Below are 21,942 nucleotides of genomic sequence, written 5' to 3' on the forward strand. Positions count from 1 at the left end.
CGGCTTGGGCGGTAGGCCTTCCGCCTTGCGGCATTTGGCGCTGCTGTCAGCTGTGGAGGCTTCGTGATGGCACCTGTTTTTGCTCACCTCTGTCCTTACGAAATGGTGACTGGGCCCTGTCTGGTGCAGTGAACCAGCTTTACTTGGAGCTGTAACTGCTGGTGTACGTCTCTTGGCTTGGCCGGGCAGCGGGTGGGACTTCCACTCATTTTTTATTTGTCCGGCGTCTGCATGTGAGCAGGGACATTTACGGCGGCCACTAGCGGGTGGTGTTTCCTGTGCCCAGAATGGGGAAAGTGGATCAGAAACAGCCCAAGCTGACCTTTGAGGGCAAGAAGAAAAGTAGCCAGGCGAGTAGGTCGATGGTTGACCTTCCCCAGGAAGAGGACATGCAGTCATCCACTGTGAAGGCTATGTTTGCAGACCTTAAGCATAGCCTGGCCAGTATTGAGGGCAAGTTGAACCACCTGACTGCGCAGATGGATCGCCTGAAGGAATGGGTGGATGGAAAGACCATGTGGAGTCTCGGACGTCGGATTTGGAAGACCATCGCTGCGAAGAAGGATAGACATTGTTGAAGATGGAACGTGTCCTAGAGCTCATTCATAATAAAAATGAAGACCTTGAGGCCCACTCCCACCACAATAATGTTCGCATATGGGCCTACCTGAGTCGACAGCCATGGGAAGAATGGAGGATTACGTGGAGACTATGTTCACATCATTGTTCCCAGGCGAGCTCTCTCAGGTGTTGGTGGTGGAGTTGGTGCATCGATCCCTGGGCCTCAGGCCTCCACTGGGGGTGCCGGCACGGCCGATCAATGTGTATTTACTAAACTATTGCGATAGGGATGCCATGCTTCAGCTGGCTCGGGAGCGACGTCCAGTGATTTATAACAACAATGAGCTCAGCATTTTTCTGGATTACACGCCTTGTGTGCAGGCTGTGTGCCGAGCGTTTCTCCCAGTCAAGCGTACCCTAAGCCAGACAGATGCTAAGTTTTCTCTCATTTATCCTGCCAAGCTATGTGTGCTGTACAAGGGCAAGTTGCATTTTTTTACTGATCCAAAGCTGGCGGCCAAGTATGTTAAGACTATTCGTTAGTAGGTGCCTCAGCTTGTGCTCCGGTGGGGGAGGCGGGTGATGCACTTCCTGATGGTAGTGATAATGACTAAACTTTGGTTGCTGCTGCTGACTGCTCTGCGCCTCTGCTTGTGGGCCGAGCCTGGATTTTGCTTTGTGAGGAGCCGGTTTCTTGGTGGCTGATGCTGGACTATGAATGCTATCCTGACTCCCCTGCTCACCCATCCCCTACTGGGGCGGTTGTCGGATGGCCTCGCTGATGCCCCGGTGGATGAGTCCAAATCAGACGTTTGTGGTTTTGCTGCAGGTTTTGAGTTTGTGTGGAGGATGGTCTACTGGGCTGGCACGATTGGGGAGCCAGTGTGGGTGGGGGGTAGCTGTTGGGTTCTTTAATGGTGTTGTTGCTATCTCTCTTCTTTCTTCTTCCTGTTTTCTTTTATTAGCAGCTGTTGCTTCCTGTCGGCTGATTGGGGTTGGTGTTTATTTGAGTGATTGTCGGGATGGTGACTACAGATGCGCCTGCCGTTAGGTGCCTTACTTGGAATGTCAGGGGGCTGAATGATAACCGCAATATGAGACTGTTGTCAGCGTATGTATAGCTCCATGCGGTTGATGTCTGCATGATGCATGAAACGCATTTGTCTGATGGTATGAGGGTGAGGGCTGGCTGGATTGGTGAGAGTCATATGGCGACATACTCGGGGTATGAGCGTGGCGTTGCGATTCTGATCCGGAAGAGCCTACCGTGGTGCACGTGATGTTAGATTTGTGTGGTCGATATGTCATGTTGAATGGCACAGTATATGATAGGCCGTTCTCTCTCGTCTCCCTTTAGGGCCCCAATGTTGACGATCCTGGGTTCTTTGTTGTGGTCTGGCGCTTGATTGGCTCGCTGGGCCCTGTTTCTCTGCTGTGTGGTGGAGACTTTAATGTGGTTCTGCACCCGGTGGCTGACCGGGAAAGCAGGGCTAGACCTCAGCATGTAGCTGCGGCGAGAGCCTTAGCGCATAGTATGGACGAAGGTGCTTTGGTGGATTTATGGAGAGCCAAGCATGGCGAGGAAAGGCAGGGAACGTGCATCAATCATGCACACTGCAGCTGGTCTAGAATAGACCGCTGGTTAGGTACCAAGGATGTGGGACTCTGAACGACCTCTGTTGAGCATATGCCTCGTACACTGTCGGACCATGCGCCAATCTTGATGGAGTTGCATGTGCCTGGGGGCCTTGGACACACATTTTTGTGGCGGCTGCCTTGTGGGATCCAGTCTTCCGGGACCAAATTCATACTGATATTGTTGACTACTTCGATATCAATCAGGGCTCGGTGTCATCAGCGGGCACCCTTTGGGAGGCCTTCAAGGTTGCTATTCAGGGTATCTGCCATGCTAAGCAACATGAGGTGCTGAAGACACTTCGTAGGGAACTGGCGGGGTTGGAGGCCCGCCTAGCTGATTTGGAAAGGAGATTAGCGCTTGCCTGGTGGCGAGCCTTCTGGCTGAATTCCGGGAGGTGCTGTCCTGTTATGAGGAGGCAGCACAGTGTGAGGTATGTTATTTGGGTAAGGAGGCGAAGGCGCAGCGTTATGACGAGGGCGTGCGGGCTGGGAAGACGTTGGCGGCTATGCTCGACAATCCATGGGCCGGAAACTATGTTGTTGAACTCGCTGACTCTGGGGGGACGCTGCGCGCGAGTACGGCTGAGGTTCAGCGTATCATGTGTGACTTTTACTCGGATCTGTATGCCGAGCGTCTGGGAATGTCTGCTTAGGATGCTGTCAGTTAGTTTGAGGAGGTCTGTCTGCTTTGGCTAAAAGATTCACACAGGCAATATCTTGATGGCCCCTTCTCGGTTGACGATGTGATTCAGGCTATACGTAGCCTCCCTAGTGACAAGGCCACGGGTTTGGATAGGCTGACGCTTGCTTTCTATAAGGCTTATGCCGAAGTTCTGGCGCCACGTCTCCTTGAGGTTTATGCTGAAGCACTTGAGGGTGGTGTCCTCCCGCCTTCGCTGCGGGAAGCTCTTATAGTGACAATTTTAAAATCCCAGGAAAGATCCTAGCAGGTGTGACTCTTACCGGCCGCTCTCGATCATAAACATAGACACTAAGATCTTGGCGGAACTTATTGCGACGCGACTGCAGCCCCTGCTTCCATCCCTGATATTGCCGGACCAATCGGATTTTGTACCGGGTCTCTCGACCTCTTATAATCTCCGTACCTTTATTGCGATTTCCCATATGCTCAGGCCTGAGGATCGTGCAGTGGCGGTTTTCTTGGACGCCGCAAAGGCGTTTGACTCACTCGCCTGGACATACAGTATATGTTTGCTCTCCTGGCCAGAGTGGGCCTTAGTGCAAAATTAATTCAGCTGATTCGTCTGTTGTACTCTAAGCCGACTGCTCGTTTGAGGGTCAATGGGTCGCTTTCGGACTCTTTTTCGATTGCTCGAGGAACTCATCAGGGTTGCCCTCTTTCACTGCTCCTTTTTGCAGTGGCTATGGATCCCCTTGCGGCACGATTACGCCAGCATCACAATCATAGGGGGTTGGCGTTTCGGCAGCGCCCTGTTTTGATTTCCCTTTACGCAGGTGATGTTGCACTGTATGTCCGCAACCTGCAGTTTCATCTTGTTACCCTTCTGGATGAAGTGGTCCATTTTGGTCGGATATTTGGAATTATGATCAATTGGTCCAAGTCGGTGGTGCTGCCCTTAACTGATGGTACTGTGCGGTGTTCCTCTAGCTACACCATATGTTGGGCGGACGGGCCAGTGCAATATTTGGGTGTCTGGCTGAGCCGGAGGGTGTACTCTGGGAAACGACGTTGCAGTTTGAGCGGGGTGGCTTAGCGGCCCCGGACTTGGAAATGTATTATTACTGTGCACAGGCCCATTTTGTTTCTTTCTGGCTGCATCCTGTTCGGTATTTACCACATTTGGCTCCTGAAGCTGATTCGGTGTGGCCAGACAGATTGGGTGGGGTGGTTGGACGGGCCACCTCGGCCCCGTCGCAGTGGTGTAGACCACTTGCTTGCTGCGGCGGGCTGGGTTGCGGGACGTCTTTCGCCATCTATGCTGGTGCAGGATGTGGCAGGCCTGTCCCCATTGGAGGATGGTCAGCTTTCTGAGCGACTCCAGGAGTTAGATATGACTACGCTTGGAGCTTGGTTCCCAGCGGGGATGTTTGTTTTGCTGGAGACTGCGTTGGGCAATCACAGTGAGTCTGCGATTCATAGACTACTTTTTTTTAGAATACAGGCTTTGTTGCGGGAGAGGTACTCCTGATTCCCCGAGGAGCCTCCACTTTGTCAGGCACTGGAGTTACTATACACGGCGCAATCTACTCGCCGGCTTATCACGTGTTTATATGTTTGTTTGCAAAGTCTGGCACCTTCTGTTGAATCCAGGACTAAAGTGCGCTGGGAGGTGGAGTTGGCTGTGTCTATTCGAGAGGAAAAATTGAGTTATTGCTGCGCCCAGATGAAGGCTAACTACAGACAGCCTCATGCATTTTAATTTTCTACAGCGGGTATATTACACGCCTAGCAGACTGAAAATAATTGGTTTGCGGGTGGATGCTCTCTGCGAACGCTTTGCAGGCGGGCTTTTTGCATTTGGCGCGGGACTGCAGGGCGTTGCGTGAATACTGGTCTGAGGTGTTGAGTGCTCTTGATGAGATGATGGGACTAGAGCTGCACACACTCCTGAGGTGGTGCTTCTGAGTTATGTACCTTTCGAAGGTTAGTGGGTTGCTGTTGCTACTTGCAAAGCGTAGGGTAGTGATGTGCTGTGGTCCGGGGCAGGCGCCCTGCTGCGCGGACTGGCTGAAGGATGCTGCATATTGTCAGGTACAGTTGGTGACGTATTGGGAGCTGATGCCGGAGGGATCCCGCCCGTGCGATATATGGTCCCCCCTTGATGACGTACCTGGCAGCCCATGCTCGGGGAGCTGATTAGTTTCTTGTGCCTCCCTCCCATTTTATTTCGTGGTGCTTGGTATCCTCTGGAGGCGTTGAGATTACCTGATCCCCTCTCCAGGACTGTTTCACGACAATGCTGCTTCTTTCATTTCCCTCCCTCTCTGGTGTTTTTCCTTTTTCCCCTATCTTTCCACCTTTTTTTTCCATGTTTCCATGCCTTGCTCATTGATGGATGTTCATGTTATGACAAGAGACTGCTTTATCCTGTTATTTCCTTTATTGCCTGAATAAGGTTATTAACTTTGAGAAATACTTTTGCAGTTTGCATCGGCCCTTTGCTGTCTAGGCATGGACCTTACTTTCTTTGCTGGTTGTTGTATATTTATAAATGCAATAAATAAATAAATTTAAAAAACAAAGAAAATAACTAGAGGACACGTGGCAATGCATGTGTGCAGCAGTGGCTGCTGCAAACCTCAAAGGGAGAGTGGGCAGGGTTGTGGTTGGGGGTGGGCTGAAATTTACAAAAAAAATGTTTTGTTTTCAAACGAGCGCGATCATGCTGCATAAAACCCAGCAAGATCGCATTGTGTAGGAAATAAAAAGAAAAAGTAGTCCAGAAACCATGCAGAAAACATGGAGCCTCGTATGTTTTCAGTAGTTGGGAGGTGCGCTTGAGGAGAGCTAAACACCGGAAAATGCATAACGTATGCATGCCTTTCACAAATTAAATCAAGCAAATTTTAAAAGGGAAGCCCACAAACCAATGAAAGTGATGGGCATGGTTAAAAGCCCACAGAGAGATTACAACCGGGACAGAAACAAACTACATGCCTAGTATTACATGATTTTGACAAGCAGGAAAGCCAGTGTTGGATCAAAAGTTGCTGTTCTGTCTTTTTTCCTAGGCTCAGGATGAGAAACACTCACACAGAGATAACAGACCCGACTCAGGCCCCCCAGCTCAACTACCCAGCCAAGAATTAATTTACTTGACGTGTGTAACACCCTAACATCCCCCCCACCCGAAACAACTCATTGTTCTGTTATGGTGCAAGACAAGTCCCTCATGTGTCCTAATGCCGAGATCCTAATAGCGCTTTATTGATATGCTTGAATCCAATTCTTTGTCACTTACACACTGCCAGACTATTGACAGCATGGGTTGGCTTTGCAGAAAGCTTGACCCGCCAAGCCATAAACCATAATGTCCAACATTCTATCTCCCACCATTTATGTAGCCTGCTTCTATGAATTTGTTTTTGGTTTTTGTATTAACACAGGTATCATGGAAGATAATAGTACCATGAAAGTAGACGCCCGTCTATTTAGAGCAAGTGTTTCTTTCAACTTTTAAACTATCTCCTAGGTGGTGGTTGAGCCTCTCAGTCCACATTTGGATACTTATCAGGTGATGTCTGTCACAGTGCAAGTGCTGCTAGTCACCGGTAGTCAACATATTCTGCTTCACTAGATTGTCCCTTGAAAGGAAATGGAGTGAGTGGGCAGAAATTATTTGGTGACTTCTGAGCATCTGAGCATGTGCCGATCACTGTCTTATTGTGCATTCAATGAGCTCTCTTCTCCCCCACTGAGGCATGATTTCAGTGTTCCTGCGACTAGCCTCATGCCATTAATTTGAGTTATTCCATTTTTATCGGTTGGGAGTGTGGCTGTCTCATAACAGGTTAGGAATTCTTAATAGATAGAAATCAGCAAACCAGACTTGTGCTCTGTTATTTTCTTATGAAAACATTCACACTTTGCAAAGCCTGGGGATAATGTTACATTTTGTAATATTTGTTCACCTGGGGGGTTCCTTTCTGTCTTACTGACATAATGTAGTTGTGTCTTAAACCTTATAGCAGCTTGAAGCTTAAACTTTGAAGGGGGTAGCGACCGGGGCATAATGAAGACCCCTGCAGCACCTGCACCCCTCCCCCCCCCAATCCTTCATGGGGCCTCCACACCTTCAAGGGAGCCCATTCAGCCAATGAAAATCTGTGAGATATGGGAGACTCTGGGCCCCTCATCACATTCTGCAGGGAGGACGGGCATCATTTTGTGATTCACTGAGTAGCGGCATTCCCTGTGAATCCAGTACCAAAGATAGAATGGTACACAAAGGGATGGAAACAAAATCAACAGGCTCTTTGAGGACTACCTGGAATTGTAAAATTCAGGTTCTAGGAACAAAAGCAAACTTTACATTTTAGTAACCACATGCACACATCACGAGGCTCATGGAATGAAAAATGCTAACTGTATTTCCACCAGCCCAAGAGAGTTAACCCCATATGCCAGCAGAGGGGCCTACCACTTTTAAGTTAATACAGTTAAGGGGGCAATTTCATGTACAGCTACATTTTCCTTGTTTGGAAAATAATACTTAATGACTGAAGAAGCTGTGCCTTGGGGTGTTCCAGATAACTTGTCTTTGCGTTTATTGCTCATATATGCCAGGGCCAAACTCGGAACCAAAGCAGCCTTAGCAAATTTTGTCAGACCAGCCCAGCGGCTGCTCCTTCACAACTGCAAAGGAACGTCGCCCCACTTCCTCAGAGCCAGCACGTGAAAAATAAAATTATATTTTGTTTTCTTTTTCAGCTACTGGCTCTGAGCCATCATGTGCAGGGAGGGATGGGGCTGTGCCATGGGAGGGGGGAGGTGCGCCCTTAGGTTTCTCGAACCCAGCTGTATTTGACAGCCGGGTTGGAGAAACAGCACAGACTCCCCGTGCCTGAGTGAGTGGTAAACCAGCCCGCTCAGGCCAATCCCTGTGCTACTCTCATGCGTGGGAATAGCATGAGAGCAGTGTGGGGATTGCACAGCGAGTCACTGAAGCTGCTGGGTCAGGAAGAGAAGCGCGAGGTGGTGGGCAGCATTAGGTACGTTTTTTATTATGTTAAAACTTCTGTGCCCCCCATACACTCCCCTTCTCTGCACGCCCAAGCCGCGCTCCGCCCATGCCTCCTCTACCCATCTGACCCATATCTGTCAGCTGCCCCTGGACCAGCCCCCTTACTGAATGTAGTATTCAAGCTCTGTGGCAGCGCCTGACTACTGTGATAGTAGTATGGGAAAGTTCTCCCCTTGTACTTCTTTTTGAAGAAATATGGCGTGCTTTGCAAAATATTTTTCATTAACAACCCTTGTCCAATCATTGAATGGAAGGATGGAAACTGGAGACAGGGCTGCATGGCTCAATGAATTGAATGAATAGTTGGATGGTGAACAGTGGGTGGATAAATTAATTCAAGGATGGATGACAGTGTTTGAAGGCGTTTAGCTATGTGGAGCAAATGGTCTCAGTGCACTGATCAACGGTGGGTACTTCTGCATTATAACTGTGGATACTTCTGCATTATAACATCAACCTCCCCAAAAAGTATCACTATTAATCCTCATGAAACATGCATAGCCTAGATGTATTTAACACAGTGCACTGATTTAGAACTTCAAAGGATGAAGCACAAACCATTACGCTTTGATCTAAAATGAGAGAGAGAATGAGATAACTACGTAGAAGCTGATCAGCCCAAAAACCTTGCACAATCCTGGCTTCCACTTGACCACATTGTGTGATCCTAGCCAGTTACTTTTTTACAATGCTTTCTTCGCCTTCATCATCACGAGAGCACACTCAAATACGTTAGTTCGAAATGAGCGCTGCACAGAAAACAAAAGACTATTGATATATCCATCTGTAGTAACATACTGAGCCACATATTATCGGACAAAAGACAGACTTCCTTAAATTGCACTAGTAGCATTGTCGAGTAATTCTAAACTCATGATTAGAACCCATCATTTCTAATGCACTGTTATATTTAACATACCTTTGTGTTCCAAAGATCACATTAAAAAGAGAAACAGTTTTACATTTTGAAGAGTACTTATCATGTATGTACGTGACTCTATGCCAAGCAATAGCAAGCCCCTCACAAAAACAACTGGTTTTGAAGCACGTTTTAAATCAATTTGTTTTTTCATTATTTATTTAGAAGCATTACAGGCTGAAATGTGGTCGGCTGAAATTCAGTGACAAGACCTGCCCCCACCCTGCCAGCCCTTCAGGTAAATGTCCGGTACCCGGTAGTGCCAGTCTGGCCTTAGTATATGCATATATGAAATGAGATTGAATTACAATGACAGCCTCACAGAGCAATAATAATGAGATAATAACATTGTCTCACAAAAGAGATGATGCAAAAGAAAACACATGTTGTGTGTGTGTGTGTGCATGTATGTGTCTATTTTTTTTAAAGAGGGTGGATGTGGGTTTAATAGGTTAAATCGTCTCACAGGAACATTACTTTTTCGGTCCTAGGCTTCAAAACATTCAGAAAGTTGTAACCTTGGTTCTTTTCACTTAGATAATTTGTACTATCATATTTGCAAGCAAATATTGCTACAAATAAGTCCAAGAACTGCAAAGGTGGTACCCGGATTGAAATTAAGTTGTTTGGTACCCCTAGGTGTGCATCAGTGTAATAGTGCGAGTGATTGTGTGTGATGTAAGTGTACGTAAGTCTGTGTCTAATGTTGTGTACATATACATGTATAAATGTTTGTGTGTCTGTAAATGTGCATGTACACAGCACTCCTCTGCCACTGGGCTACGTTCGCAATATATAAATCCTACATAGCCATACATACATATATGCATTTATGTGTATGTCTTTGCTGACACTGAGAGAATTTTCACCTTACAAAACTGCACGGTTTGCAAATTGGGAGTAAGTAATCTTTGTGAATTTGAACATAATACATCTAAAAGACACAGGGTACAAGCTGAATCAACTGTGACACATTGCCTAGCGTTTACTTTCTTCTCTGCCTCTGTAAAAACATACCTGAGAAGTAGGAAGAGCTCACTTAACATCAGAATAAAAGAACAGCAAAGGGGATCATGAAATTAGATCCCAAATGACCCCTCACAGACTGCTATTTGTTTGTATGAGTTTTCATTATATCCATACAGTATATAAGTTGATAAATACACCAATATTACTCACAAATGGCCAGACAGAGCGTGTCAGAATCTGGAACTGTATTTATGCTGTTTTTGTAACTGCACTTCGTGTAATTGATCTTCGTACTTAGCTTTGGCAGAATTCTCCTACAGCACTATTTACATTGCCACGGAGGTTTCTGCTTTTTTCTGGATCTGGGCAAAATTTAAATTGTGTTTGATGCAGTATGTAAGCTCTATCTCAATTACACCGGCAATTAATGTAAGACCTCACAAAGTTGCAACTGAAGTGTACATTTATGTAGTTGTGAAACCTGTTAGAATAGAATCAGCATTTAAACATTTTAGTCATGGTCACTTGACGGAGCCTAAACAATGTTTGGAATTAATGGAGCCTATGTTAAATAGGTAAACAAATGTGCTTCAAAGTTACCCTCGAGTATTTATAAGTGGCTGAGATTAATTCAAACATTCCACCCATCGTTTTTTGTTTATGTTATGGTTATTCCCTAAGTGCAACTGGTAAACCCAAACATAGGTCCCATGATCACTGCAACTGGAACCAAGATGCACCCAGCTGAAGCGGCCCAACTAAGGTGAAATTGGTCTTGAGTTGCTTGTGTTCTTGTTTTCTGGTTAAGAAAGGACCCAGCTTGGCAGGTTAGGCAGTATTGTTCCCATTGGACAAGGATCAAGACTAATTGCAAATGGCTATGTCTAATCTGAGGTGGCAAGGGGGGCAAAAAGAAAATGCCAGACTAGGCTGAAGCTCCAAGTAATTACCAGTGCCTGGGATTAACTCAAGCATTCCTCTCATATCTTTTTTTTTTTACTTCAATGTTACCCTAAGCATTTCATTGCCTGGAAACCACTAGGCAGCAAATCTTTTTCTCCTTCTGACCTCATGTAGAAATTGGTATTAAAGACCTGACAACTACTGGTTTGCAAAATATTAGTATGACTTGTGCACCAATAGTCATTTGCATGGGACACTGTAATTCGTAAGTGTGCAATTTACACCGATTCCAAGATTGGCTCCTCATAATGGAGAATTACTCCTAAATTGTGAATGAATTCACTTCACCGGTTCCATGATCTGCAAATTATCAATAGTCACTGTTATTTCTCCTAATTTGGAGTAGGTTTATGAGCTGCATCGAGTCCCATTTGCACCCAATTGCAAATTGAAGTTTGTTCCCGACAAGCAGCTAAATTCTTATCATATCCTAAACTGATTATCTAAGAGTTAATCACTTTTTGTGACCCATTACTCATTAAATGAATGACTTCACGGGCAACCTAAATGTCGCAGAAGTCAAGCAAGACAGTTACCTTTGAACAAGTTGTTAAAAAAGACCGTTGTCTATTATAGCATACACCCTGCGAATATCTCCCCTTTGTAAACCCATGATTTTTACCTACACGGTATCCAATTTTAAAGCAATGTACACTCGAACACACAACTAAATATTTAAGGTACAAACTTTCTGCCTTCCCATTTTCTGCCCCATTCTGATTTAAATCAAATTCTGAATTTAACACGAACTTAGATATTAAACGTTTTTGAAACCTAACACACAGAACTTCTTTGCTAAAAACACATGCCGAAACAAAGGATCTAAACAGGGTATTTAAAAAAAAAAATGTAATATTCAGTAATCAGTACCTCACAAAATGTATCTCACAAACTAATGATTGTGGAGAAAGGTGCAATCAGATTTAAGACCATGAAAGTGCTTCCTAACACAAAACGTACTGATGAAAATATGACTCGTATTTAAGAATCGATGTGTGTTGATAGGGTTACGCGGCTGTACCGTTGCTTGGCATTCTTTACTGACACAGGCACAGGACTGCCGAACTAAACTGTCACACTAGATACCTTTGATCCTATAAATGGTGACCTTTCGTTAAATGCCACATGGTTTGCATAACTATCACTGCAGCACCAGCACTCCGCTGGGGCCCAGGGGTGTAGGAGGGCTGCTGCACCCAAGTCATGGTTGTCCTTTACTAGCCAACCATGGGTAAAGGGGTTGCATTTCAGTGTTTGTATTAAAGCCCCTGTCACCCTTACTACTCCACCATTTGCACTGTGAGTCACACAATGAACTGTTGGTCACAAAGGTCTCCCAAGGTTGCACTCAGTTTACTAATGTTTTAATGCAGTGGTTCCCAACCTTTTGATTTCTGTGGACCCCCAATTTAACATTAATGGAACCCAGGGACCCCCACTGAATCATCATTAGAATCCGGGGACCCCCGCCTGAGTCATTACTGGAAGCTGGGCACCTAATTTGTCAATATTTGTTCATATTTTTTAATTTTCTAGGTTCTCGCGGACCCCTTGAGAAGGCTTTGCGGACCCCCAGGGGTCCCCGGACCACAGGTTGGGAACCACTGTTTTAATGTGTTTAAAGAGTCATCTTTTTTTTATTTAGACTGCATTCATGTTCAGCCTTGTAAAATCTCAAAGACAAACAAGATATAGCTGAAAACATGTGCCTGACAGTTCTTTTACAAATAAACGTATGACAATGGATGCAAACAAAAAAAGTTCTCAAGAAGATTGTTACAAACTAAAAATAAACATGGTAAATTCCAAAGCAAATAATATGTGCAATTTATTTTTAATTTCAGGGAGATCAGCCTAGATAAACGAGATTACAGTGATTAAGAAATAAGAGCGTGTATATCCTTCCATTAAGATAAATTATCTGCGTCCTCCTGTGCCAGCGTCTTTGTGTACGATTGCCAGCCCTTCCAGTCATCCAATGTCCATAGCTGATGGGCGGCCACAGTCTAAGTGTTTTCTTTGAATTATGGGACTTGTAGTCGTGTTTATTCCCATTATAAAACAGGACTACTAGTCCCAGAATTCAAAGAAAACCTGAACTGGCACCACACATCGCTCCTGGACAACTTGGCAGCTATGCGTTGCTCGTGTACATGTTTATATATGTGCGTGTGTAGCCAGCGTGAGTAAACGGGATAAGCAATTGGAAATACACCAAAGCATAGATATGAATAGTTAAACGCGAGTTCGCTATTCCATTTACCTGTTTAAACGGGATCGGAATGTGAAGAAAACTGCTGCTTTATTTTTAGTGCTCACATTACTACACGAGCCATTGCTCCGGCCGTGAAGTATGTCGCGTGGGAGGGGGTGTGTCCTCTGCACCACTTCAGTGGCGTAGCCGTGGTGCCAGGGGCCCTAATGCAAAGAAGGCACTGGTACCCACTGGCCGGTGTTTAAACTGTAAAATACGACAATAAACAGGTTTTAGGGCCAGATATAGCAAAGGTTTTTTCCCCATTTTGTGTCTATGGGAAAAAGTGTTCCTACATATGGCCCTCAGTGAGCCCCTCAGGTCTCTGGGCCATGGTGCCACTGCACCTGCTGCTTCAACGGAAGCGACGCCCCTGTCCTGGCCTACAATAAACAGGTTTTAAAAAGGAATAGGAATCTCTGAATCAGGTGAGTAATGCTGGCCTACGTGGATGTCGGGAACTCTGGGAGCGCCCCAAATTAACACTGCATGGAGGGAAAGCCCCCTCTCACACTTCTGCTCAGGTATCACTGTTTATTGGGGTTTTGCCACCAAACAAGGTATTGAAAATGAAACATTTGGAGCCGGCTTGCTAAATTATCAGACTTTTCTGAGGATTTTAACTAAATAGCGCAGCGCGACTACACTACTCATATTCCATAGCGCCATTTGGATATTCGGCGCTGACCTTCATAGACCAGGCTTCCAAAAAGCACGTACACTAGAGCTTGGCCTGTGTCCACCTGAAAGTCTGTCTGTCCCCATCCATCTGTAAGTAATTAACAGCGGCATGCCCTAATTCACTCTTTCGCCGAACATCAAGCAAACCATTATCATCGGGTGCGCTGAAAACGGTCTAATGTCAGAAATCCCACAATACACTGATTTGTTAAGTAAAAAAAAAAAAAAAACTGCAAAGGGCATAACCGGAAACGGGGCTATAACATGAGCTAGGAATGACAACAACACAAACAGGCACTCCCCCCGTGAGTGAGGAATTGGACCAGCTCTTGCAAGGTATGGGGGACAGCACCTGTTCGCACTACAGGCACCACCGGACCGATGCGCACCGTGAAACAACGTCGAGCGGAAGTGGTGTTCAATTTAATGTCCGCATTTACCCACATTAACTATTACCACATCCCTGCAAGTGAAGAGAGAACGTAATACATCCCATCCCAGGCTTTCCTTTTTCAAATCATTGTTATGATATTATGTTTTGCTGCAGTTGGTTCAAATAAACAAATCAAAACCTGCACGAGTCGCACTGTATTCCAGAACCCACAACTGTATATTAGTGTCTGTGTGACATGGAGCAAAATGGCTACCTTTCAGAGCAAGCGAATAGCGTCAGATCGACCTTCTGACTTCCGATGACTTCCCTCGCTACGCACGCTCTTGTGTGTAGTATGTTTGTGAAATATATTAGAACACCGGGACATGTGTTATGGCGCGCCAGTGTTATGTGGTGAGGTAATAATGGTATATGGTTAGACAAGTATTTAGCATGGCGTCGTTAGTGGTATGGTGTATTATTAAAGTAAATTAGTTATGCTGTACGGGTGCTTTGTGGTCATAGACTGGTGACTGAATTTTGGGAAATGAAAGTGATGCGACCAGAGCAAGTCGTATCGCCTGGCACAACCAGATATTTGCATGGGGGGATGGGAGGTTACAGGATAGCAAAACTCTTTCAATGCAAGAAACTCGTTGTCCTGGGTAATATCGCCATGGTGCACTTTTTTGAAAGAACATAATGGTGTTAAATGGGGTGATTACCCTTACTAACGTCTCATTTTTAGAAGACTATAAAGCAGTGGTTCCCAACCTGTGGGCCGGGGACCCCTGGGGGACCCCTGGGGGTCCGCGAAGCCTCCTCAGGGGGTCGGCGGCTGCTTAAAACATTTAATAATATTAGGTCTCAGCTATCAGTAATGACTCCTCGGGGGTCCCCGTGTTCCAATAATGTTTCAGTGGGGGTCCCCGGGCTCCAGTATTGATAAAATGGGGGTCCACAGAAGTCAAAAGGTTGGGAACCGCTGCTATAAAGGGTGTGATTGATTGCCATCCTCCGCCCTCACCTAGGTATAACAACACGCCACTGCTTCTTTAAGAAACGACAAGTAGCAGTTTAGTACAGTTTATTAGTAGTCTTGTCAGAGAAAAGTACCTGCTTTTAATGGGTTAATCTTGGTTTCGAAATGTTTTCAATTAGGGCTCAGTTGCACTGTTACTTGTGAAAGATAGGCATGTAATTTACTCTAGAAAAATGACATCTAAATGTTCCTTCCAAATTTATATGTGTGATCGTCGTAGTCATTCTATTTATTGCTGTTATTCAGCACTTAATCAGCCCAAAGGCTGCTTTAAAAATCTAACATGATCATAAATTCCATCAACCGTTTTCAAAGGCTTCCCGATATCAACGTAATGAAGTTGAAATCTAAATGACAATATAAATGTGCTTAGCTTATTTAAACTATCTCTCCTTCTGTTAATTTGTGTTGTACCTGACCCACTGGCTTTGGGTAGGTGGTGCCCTGACTGCTAAGATACGCTTACTTGCAAAGGGCTAGGGAATCCCTGTCAATTGTAGGTTTGCTAGTGGTTCTGGTTCATGAAGGCAAATATGTTAAATAAGTTAATTTACATGTGTATATTTCTGTGTATAAGTTCACGTGCACAGGGGATGGGGTGTTGTGACAGACTACACTCTGACATTTCATGGTAGGACAGCAAAAATTGCACAAAATACTCTGTGATGAGGTTGTGAGATTGACAGCGTGCTGAGGTTGTACGTTTCATCCTCCCCGTACATCACTCCACCACTCACCTCTTCTCCTTGGCCGAACTGCAGTCCCAGAGCAATGAAATGCTCTACACGAATGAAGCCGTCTGCGTCCTCATCACAAACATCAAAGACATCCTTCAACTTCTGCAGGAAGACCATCAGGTGCTGCTGGTCCCCCAGAACCGCATTTTCTATATCACTCCCACACATGAGGTGCTGCTGGTCCCCCAGGACTGTGGTCTGTATGCTTCCATTGCATATGGCATGTGACTGGTTCTGCAAGATCTCCCCCTCTAAGCCCTCCTCGGGCATGAGATGCTTCTGGTCCCTAGTGATGTCACTCTCTGTGCTGTCCATGGACATCAGAGGCTTTTGGTCGTTAATCACCTCACTTTCTCTGCCATTTCTAAACATGAGGCACTGCAGATTCTTCTCAACATCATCCTCCGTACCAGCCTTGGGCAAGAGGTGCTGCGGGGCCTTCAGGACCTCAATCTCTGTACTATCCAGGGGTGTGAGGTCCTGCTGACTCACTAGGACCTCACTCTCTGCACCATCCTGGGAAAAAAGGTGCTCATTGCCTTTCAGGGCCTGACACTCTGAACTTTCCTTGGGCACGAGTTGCTGCTGGACTCCCATTATCTCTGCCTCTTTACCTTCCTTGATTATAAAGTATTGCTTGTCCACCAGGATCACACTTGCTATACTGCTGTTAGGCATAAAATTCTGCTGGTCCCTCAAGTCCTCATTTTCTGCACCCATTTCTGAGATCAGGTGCTGATTCTCATCCAGCACCTCTCTCCCCATGCCTTTCGTGGATATGGTTAGCTCAATGCTTAGATTGTTCTTGGGCATGGGTTGCTGCTCGTCTCCAGGGACATCATCCTCTATATAATCTTTGGTAGGTACAAGTAGTTGGGCCTTCTGTATATCACTCTCCCTAGCATCACTGGATACAAATTGTTGCTGCTCTTGCAGGTCTTCAATCTTTATAATGTCCTTGAGGTGCTTCAGGTCTCCTAAGAACTCACTTGCTGTACCATTACTGGGAATGATGTGCTGCTGGCCTACCAGAACTTCACTGTCTGTTCCTTCCTTGGTCATAATGTTCTGAGGGTTCCCAAATCCCATGCTCTCTATCTGTGTAGCATCCTTGGACATGACATACTGTTGGTTCTCCAAAGCCTCACTTTCTCCCTCTCTTTTGGGTTCTAGGTGCAGTAGGTCTTCCAGGACTTCTCTCTCTGCATAATCCCTGCTTATAAGATGGTTTTGGTCCTCCAGGACCTCACCCTCTATGACATCATTGGTTATGAGGAGCTCTCTTTCTGTACCCTCCTTGTTTATGAAGTTCGGTTTGTCTTCCATAACCACACTATCTGTACCATCCTTGAGCATGAGTTGCTGCCGGATTCCCATAATGTCATTTTCTGTATCATCCTTGATAATGAGGGGTTGTTCACAAGCCAGGACCATACTCACTGCATTTTCCTTAGACATGAAAGGTTGGCAATGTCTCATAAGCACCTTTTCTGTACCGTTCAAAGTTATTGGGTCCTTCTCCAGGACGGTCTCTCTACTATTCTCGGGTATGAGTAGCTCAGTCTTTGTATTGTACTTCACAGTGTGTTGCTTCTCGTCTCCAAGAACCTCACTCTCTACATAATCTTTGGGCAGGACAACCTCTAGTTGGGTCTCAAGGATATCACCCTCCCTAATGTAATTGGGTATAATGTGTTGCTGCTTTTGTAGGTCTTCAATATTTTTACTGCACTTGGTCATGAGGTGCTTCTCACCTCCAAAGAATTCACTCTGTGCACCATCATTGAGCATTGGGTGCTGCTGGCCTCCCAGGATTTCAGTGTCTGTACCATCCTCAGTCATAATGTTCTGGTGACCCCAAAATCCTATGCTCTCTGTATTGCACTTGAACAAAAGGCCAGGCTGATCCTTTAGATCCTCACAGTCTGTAACTTCCTTGGGCATAAACTCCTGCTGGTCCCCCAAAACCTCACATTCTCTAACATTCGTGTGTACAAGGTGACGGCCTTCCAGGACTTCAATCTCAGCCCCATCCATGGTCATGAGATGCTGGCCTTCCAGGACTTCGCTCTCTGCAACATCCATGGTCATGATATGCATGTGGTTCTCCATGACCTCATACTCTGTGGCATCCTTAAGTATGAGGAACTCACTCTCTGTACCCTCCATGTCCACAAAGTTCTGTTGGGCTCCCAAGACCTCACTCTCTGCACCACCTTTAGGCATGAGGTGCTGTTGTCCTTCCAGGACGTTGGTGTCTGTAGCATCCTTGCTAATACTTTTCTGGTGATCCCAAAGTCCCATGCTCTCTGTATCACCCTTGAACAAAATGTGTTGTTGATACTCTAAAGCATCACAATCTGTAATTTTCTTGGGCTTGTGATGCTCCAGGTCTTTCAGGACCTCACACTCTGTGACATCACTGGACATGAGCTGTTCACTCTCATTGTGTATGAAGGTTTGTTGGTCTCCCAGAATCTCACCCTCTGAACCATCTTTTAGCAAGAGATGCTGCTGGGCTTCCAGGTCTTCAGTGCCTGTACTGTCCTTGGTCATAATGCTCTGGTGATCCCCAAATCCCATGTTCTCTGTATCACTCTTGAACAAAAGGTGCTGCTGACCCTTTAGATCCTTACAGTATGTAACTTCCTTGGGCATAAACTGCTGCTGGTCCCCCAAGACCTCACATTCTCTAACTTTCTTGGATACAAGGTGATGTTGGTATTCCAAGAAATCTCCCTCTGCATCATCCATTGCCATGAGATGCTGCTGGTTCTCCATGACCTCATACTCTGGGACATCTTTTAGTCTGAGGAGCTCACTCTCTGTACCTTCCTTGTGCACGAACTTCTGTAGGTCTTCCAGAACCTCACTCTCTGCACCATCTTTGGGCATGAGGTGCTCCTGGCCTTCCAGGGCTTCAGCGCCTGTAGCATCCTTGGTCATAATGTTCTGGTGATCCCCAAATCCTGTGCTCTGTGTATCACCCTTGAACAAAATGTGCTGTTGATACCTTAGAACATCACAATCTATAATTTCCTTGGGCTTGAAGTGCTGCTGGTATTCTAGGTTTTCACATTCTGTGACATCACAGGACATGAGCAGCTCACTCTCTGTTCTCTCATTGTGCATGAAGTTTTGTTGGTCTCCCAGAGCCTCGCCCTTTGTACCATCTTCGAGCATGATGTGCTGCTGGCTTTCCAGGACCTCAGTCCCTGTATCATCCTTGGCCATAATACTCTGGTGATCCCCAAATCCCATGCTCTCTGTATCACCTTTGAACAAAAGGCACAGCTGATCCTTTAGAACCTCACAGTCCGTAATTGCCTTGGGCATAAACCACTGCTGGTCCCCCAATACCTCACATTCTCTAACTTTCTTGGGTACAAGGTGATGTTGGTATTGCAGGAATTCTCCCTCTGCACTATCCATGGTCATGAGATGCTGCTGTTTCTCCATGACCTTATACTCTATTACATCTTTGAGTATGATGAGCTCACTCTCTGTATCCTCCTTGTGCACAAAGTTCTGTTGGTCTTCCAGAACCTCACTCTCTTTACCATCTTTGGGCATGAGGTGCTGCATTACTTCCAGAGCTGAAGTATCTGTAGCATCCTTGGTCATAATGTTCTGGTGATTCCCAAATCCCATGCTCTCTATATCATCTTCTAACAAAAGGTGTTGTTGAACATCACAATATGTAATTTCTTTGGGCTTGAGATGCTCCTGGTCTTCCAGAACCTCACTCTCTGTACCATCTTTGGGCTTGAAGTGCTGCATTCCTTCCACAGCTGCAGTGTCTGTAGCATCCTTGGTCGTGATGTTATGGTGATCCACAAATCCCATGTTCTCTATATCACCTTCGAACAAAAGATGCTGTTGAACATCACAATCTCTAATTTTCTTGGGCTGGAGATGCTCCTGGTCTTCCAGAACCTCACACCCTGTGACATCTTTGGGAATGAGCAGTTCACTCGTTGGACTTTCATAGTGTATGAGGTGATGTTGGCCTCCCAGACCCTCATACTCGCTGCAATCATTGGACATTAAGTGGAGCTGGTCCTTTAGGATGTCACTCTTTGTACCATCCTTCTGCATTATGAGCTCACTATTTTTAACAGCTTTGGACATGGATTGCTGCTGGTCTCCCAACACCACACTCTCTGTGATGATGAGTTCACTATTTTTAACAGCTTTGGACATGGATTGCTGCTGGTCTCCAATTACTACACTCTCTGTGTTGTCCTTGGGCATGGAATACTGCTGGTCCTCTCGGGTCTCATTTTCGGCCTCTGTCTCATTCATGGGCATGTTAACCTTGCTATCTGCATCTTCCTTTGTCATTAAGTGTTGTTGGTACCCCAGGACTTCATTCACTCTGCCATCCATTGGCATAAGCTGCTGCTCCACTCCCAGGACCTCACCCTCTGTACCATTCATGGGCATGAGGTTTTGTTGGTCTTCCAGGATCATAGACTTTTCTGTACTATATCTGGTCATGAGGTGTTGTTGGTCCCCAAGGCTTGTGTTCTGTATATCATCTTTGAAGAGTAGAAGCTGGGACCTGAGGACCTCACTCTCCTTTTCACCTTTGGTAATGAAGTACTTATTCTCCTCCAGGACCTCACTCTTATTACAGTCCTGCACAAGGAGCTCACTCATTGTACTGTATTTGCACATGAAATCCTTTTGGTCTCCAGGAACCTCATTCATTGTACTATATTTGGGCATGAGGAGCTGTGGGTCCCCCATGGCCCTGATTTCCATGGGATTGGAAATGAAGTACTTCTGATCATCACTCTGGCTAACATCCTTGGGTATGAGATGCTCACTCTCTGTTACACCATTGGACATAGGATGATGTTGGTCCTCCAGCATATCACCTTTTGTACCTTCCTTTTGAATAAAGTGCTGGTCAACCTTTAGCACCACTATACTGTCCTTGGGTGGTAGGGGTTGTAGATTCCAAATGAGTTGCTGCTGGTCCTCCAAGACCATATGATGCTGCTGGTCCCATATCACCTCACTGTCATTAATTCCCATGGGTAGAAAAAACTCACTTCTGGTAACTTCCTTTCGCATAAGGTTTTGCTTTTCCTTCAGGGTCTCTACAAGGTCCTTGGGTATTAGATGCTGAGAAATTTCCATTATCCCAGTCTCTATGTCAATCATGGGCATGGTGACCTCACCCTCTATTGAATCCTTGTACAAAAAGAGCTCCTGGTCCTCCACACCCTTGTTTTCTACCACCTCTGTTGTCCGGGTGTGTAGCTGAACTTCAAAAACGTCATTTTCTTTGCCCTCATTGAATATGGTGTTCTCATTCTTTGTATCGTTTTTGGGCAAGAGGTGGTACTGGTCTTCCAGGTCCTCAGTCACTGTGCAATCTTTGAAAATAAAAATATCAATTTCAGTACCATCTGGAGGTATGGTTTGATGCTGGCCTCCAAGTTCCTCGCTCTGTGTGCCATCCATGAGATGCTGGTGGTCCCCCTGAACCTCATCCTCTGTCTTTGTACCATTCATGGGCATGATGAAGCCACTCTCTGTACTATGTTTGGACCAGAGGTGATGTTGGTGCCGCAGAACCCCACTTTCTGTACCTTCCTTTTGCATGAAGTGGTGTTGCTCCTCTGGGACTTTATTCTCTGTGTCATCCTTGGGAATAAGATTCTGCTTGTCTACCCAGTCCTCACTTTCTCTCCTATTCCCACACTTGGGCATGGAGTACTGCTGGTTCTCCAGGACCTTGCTCTCTGTACCTCGCTTCTGATCTGCTGGGACTTTACTCAGTGAACCATCCTTGGCATTGCAATGCTCCTGGGCCCCCAGGTCTTCACTCTCTCTACCATCCTTAAAAACGAAGCATTGCTCATACTCTATGAGCTCGATATTGGTACTAAGCTTGGGCCTGAGAGGCTCACTAATTCTATCGTCCCTGGACATGACATAATACAGGACCTCTAGACCTTCAGTCTCTGTAACATTTTTGGCAGTTAAGTGATGCATGCCCCCAATGACCTCATTCTGTGCACCAGCTTTGTCAATGGTCTGCTGCTGCTTCCCCATGACCTCACCC

The 21,942-nt window shown here is 45.8% G+C and overlaps 1 protein-coding gene across 1 annotated transcript in view; it reads right to left on the bottom strand.

Annotated features, from left to right (window-relative positions):
- RAB11FIP4 (RAB11 family interacting protein 4) overlaps positions 1-20,531 on the bottom strand; it is a 1,128,176-nt gene extending 1,107,645 nt beyond the window's left edge. The window contains exon 1 of the mRNA XM_069200002.1: positions 15,864-20,531. Coding sequence (XP_069056103.1) covers positions 15,864-20,525 — 4,662 coding nt within the window. The 5' untranslated portion in view covers positions 20,526-20,531. The remainder of the gene's footprint in view (positions 1-15,863) is intronic.
- Positions 20,532-21,942: the final 1,411 nt, after the last annotated feature.

Source organism: Pleurodeles waltl, chromosome 7 (genome assembly GCF_031143425.1).
Source record: "Pleurodeles waltl isolate 20211129_DDA chromosome 7, aPleWal1.hap1.20221129, whole genome shotgun sequence".
NCBI classification, from domain to species: domain Eukaryota; kingdom Metazoa; phylum Chordata; class Amphibia; order Caudata; family Salamandridae; genus Pleurodeles; species Pleurodeles waltl.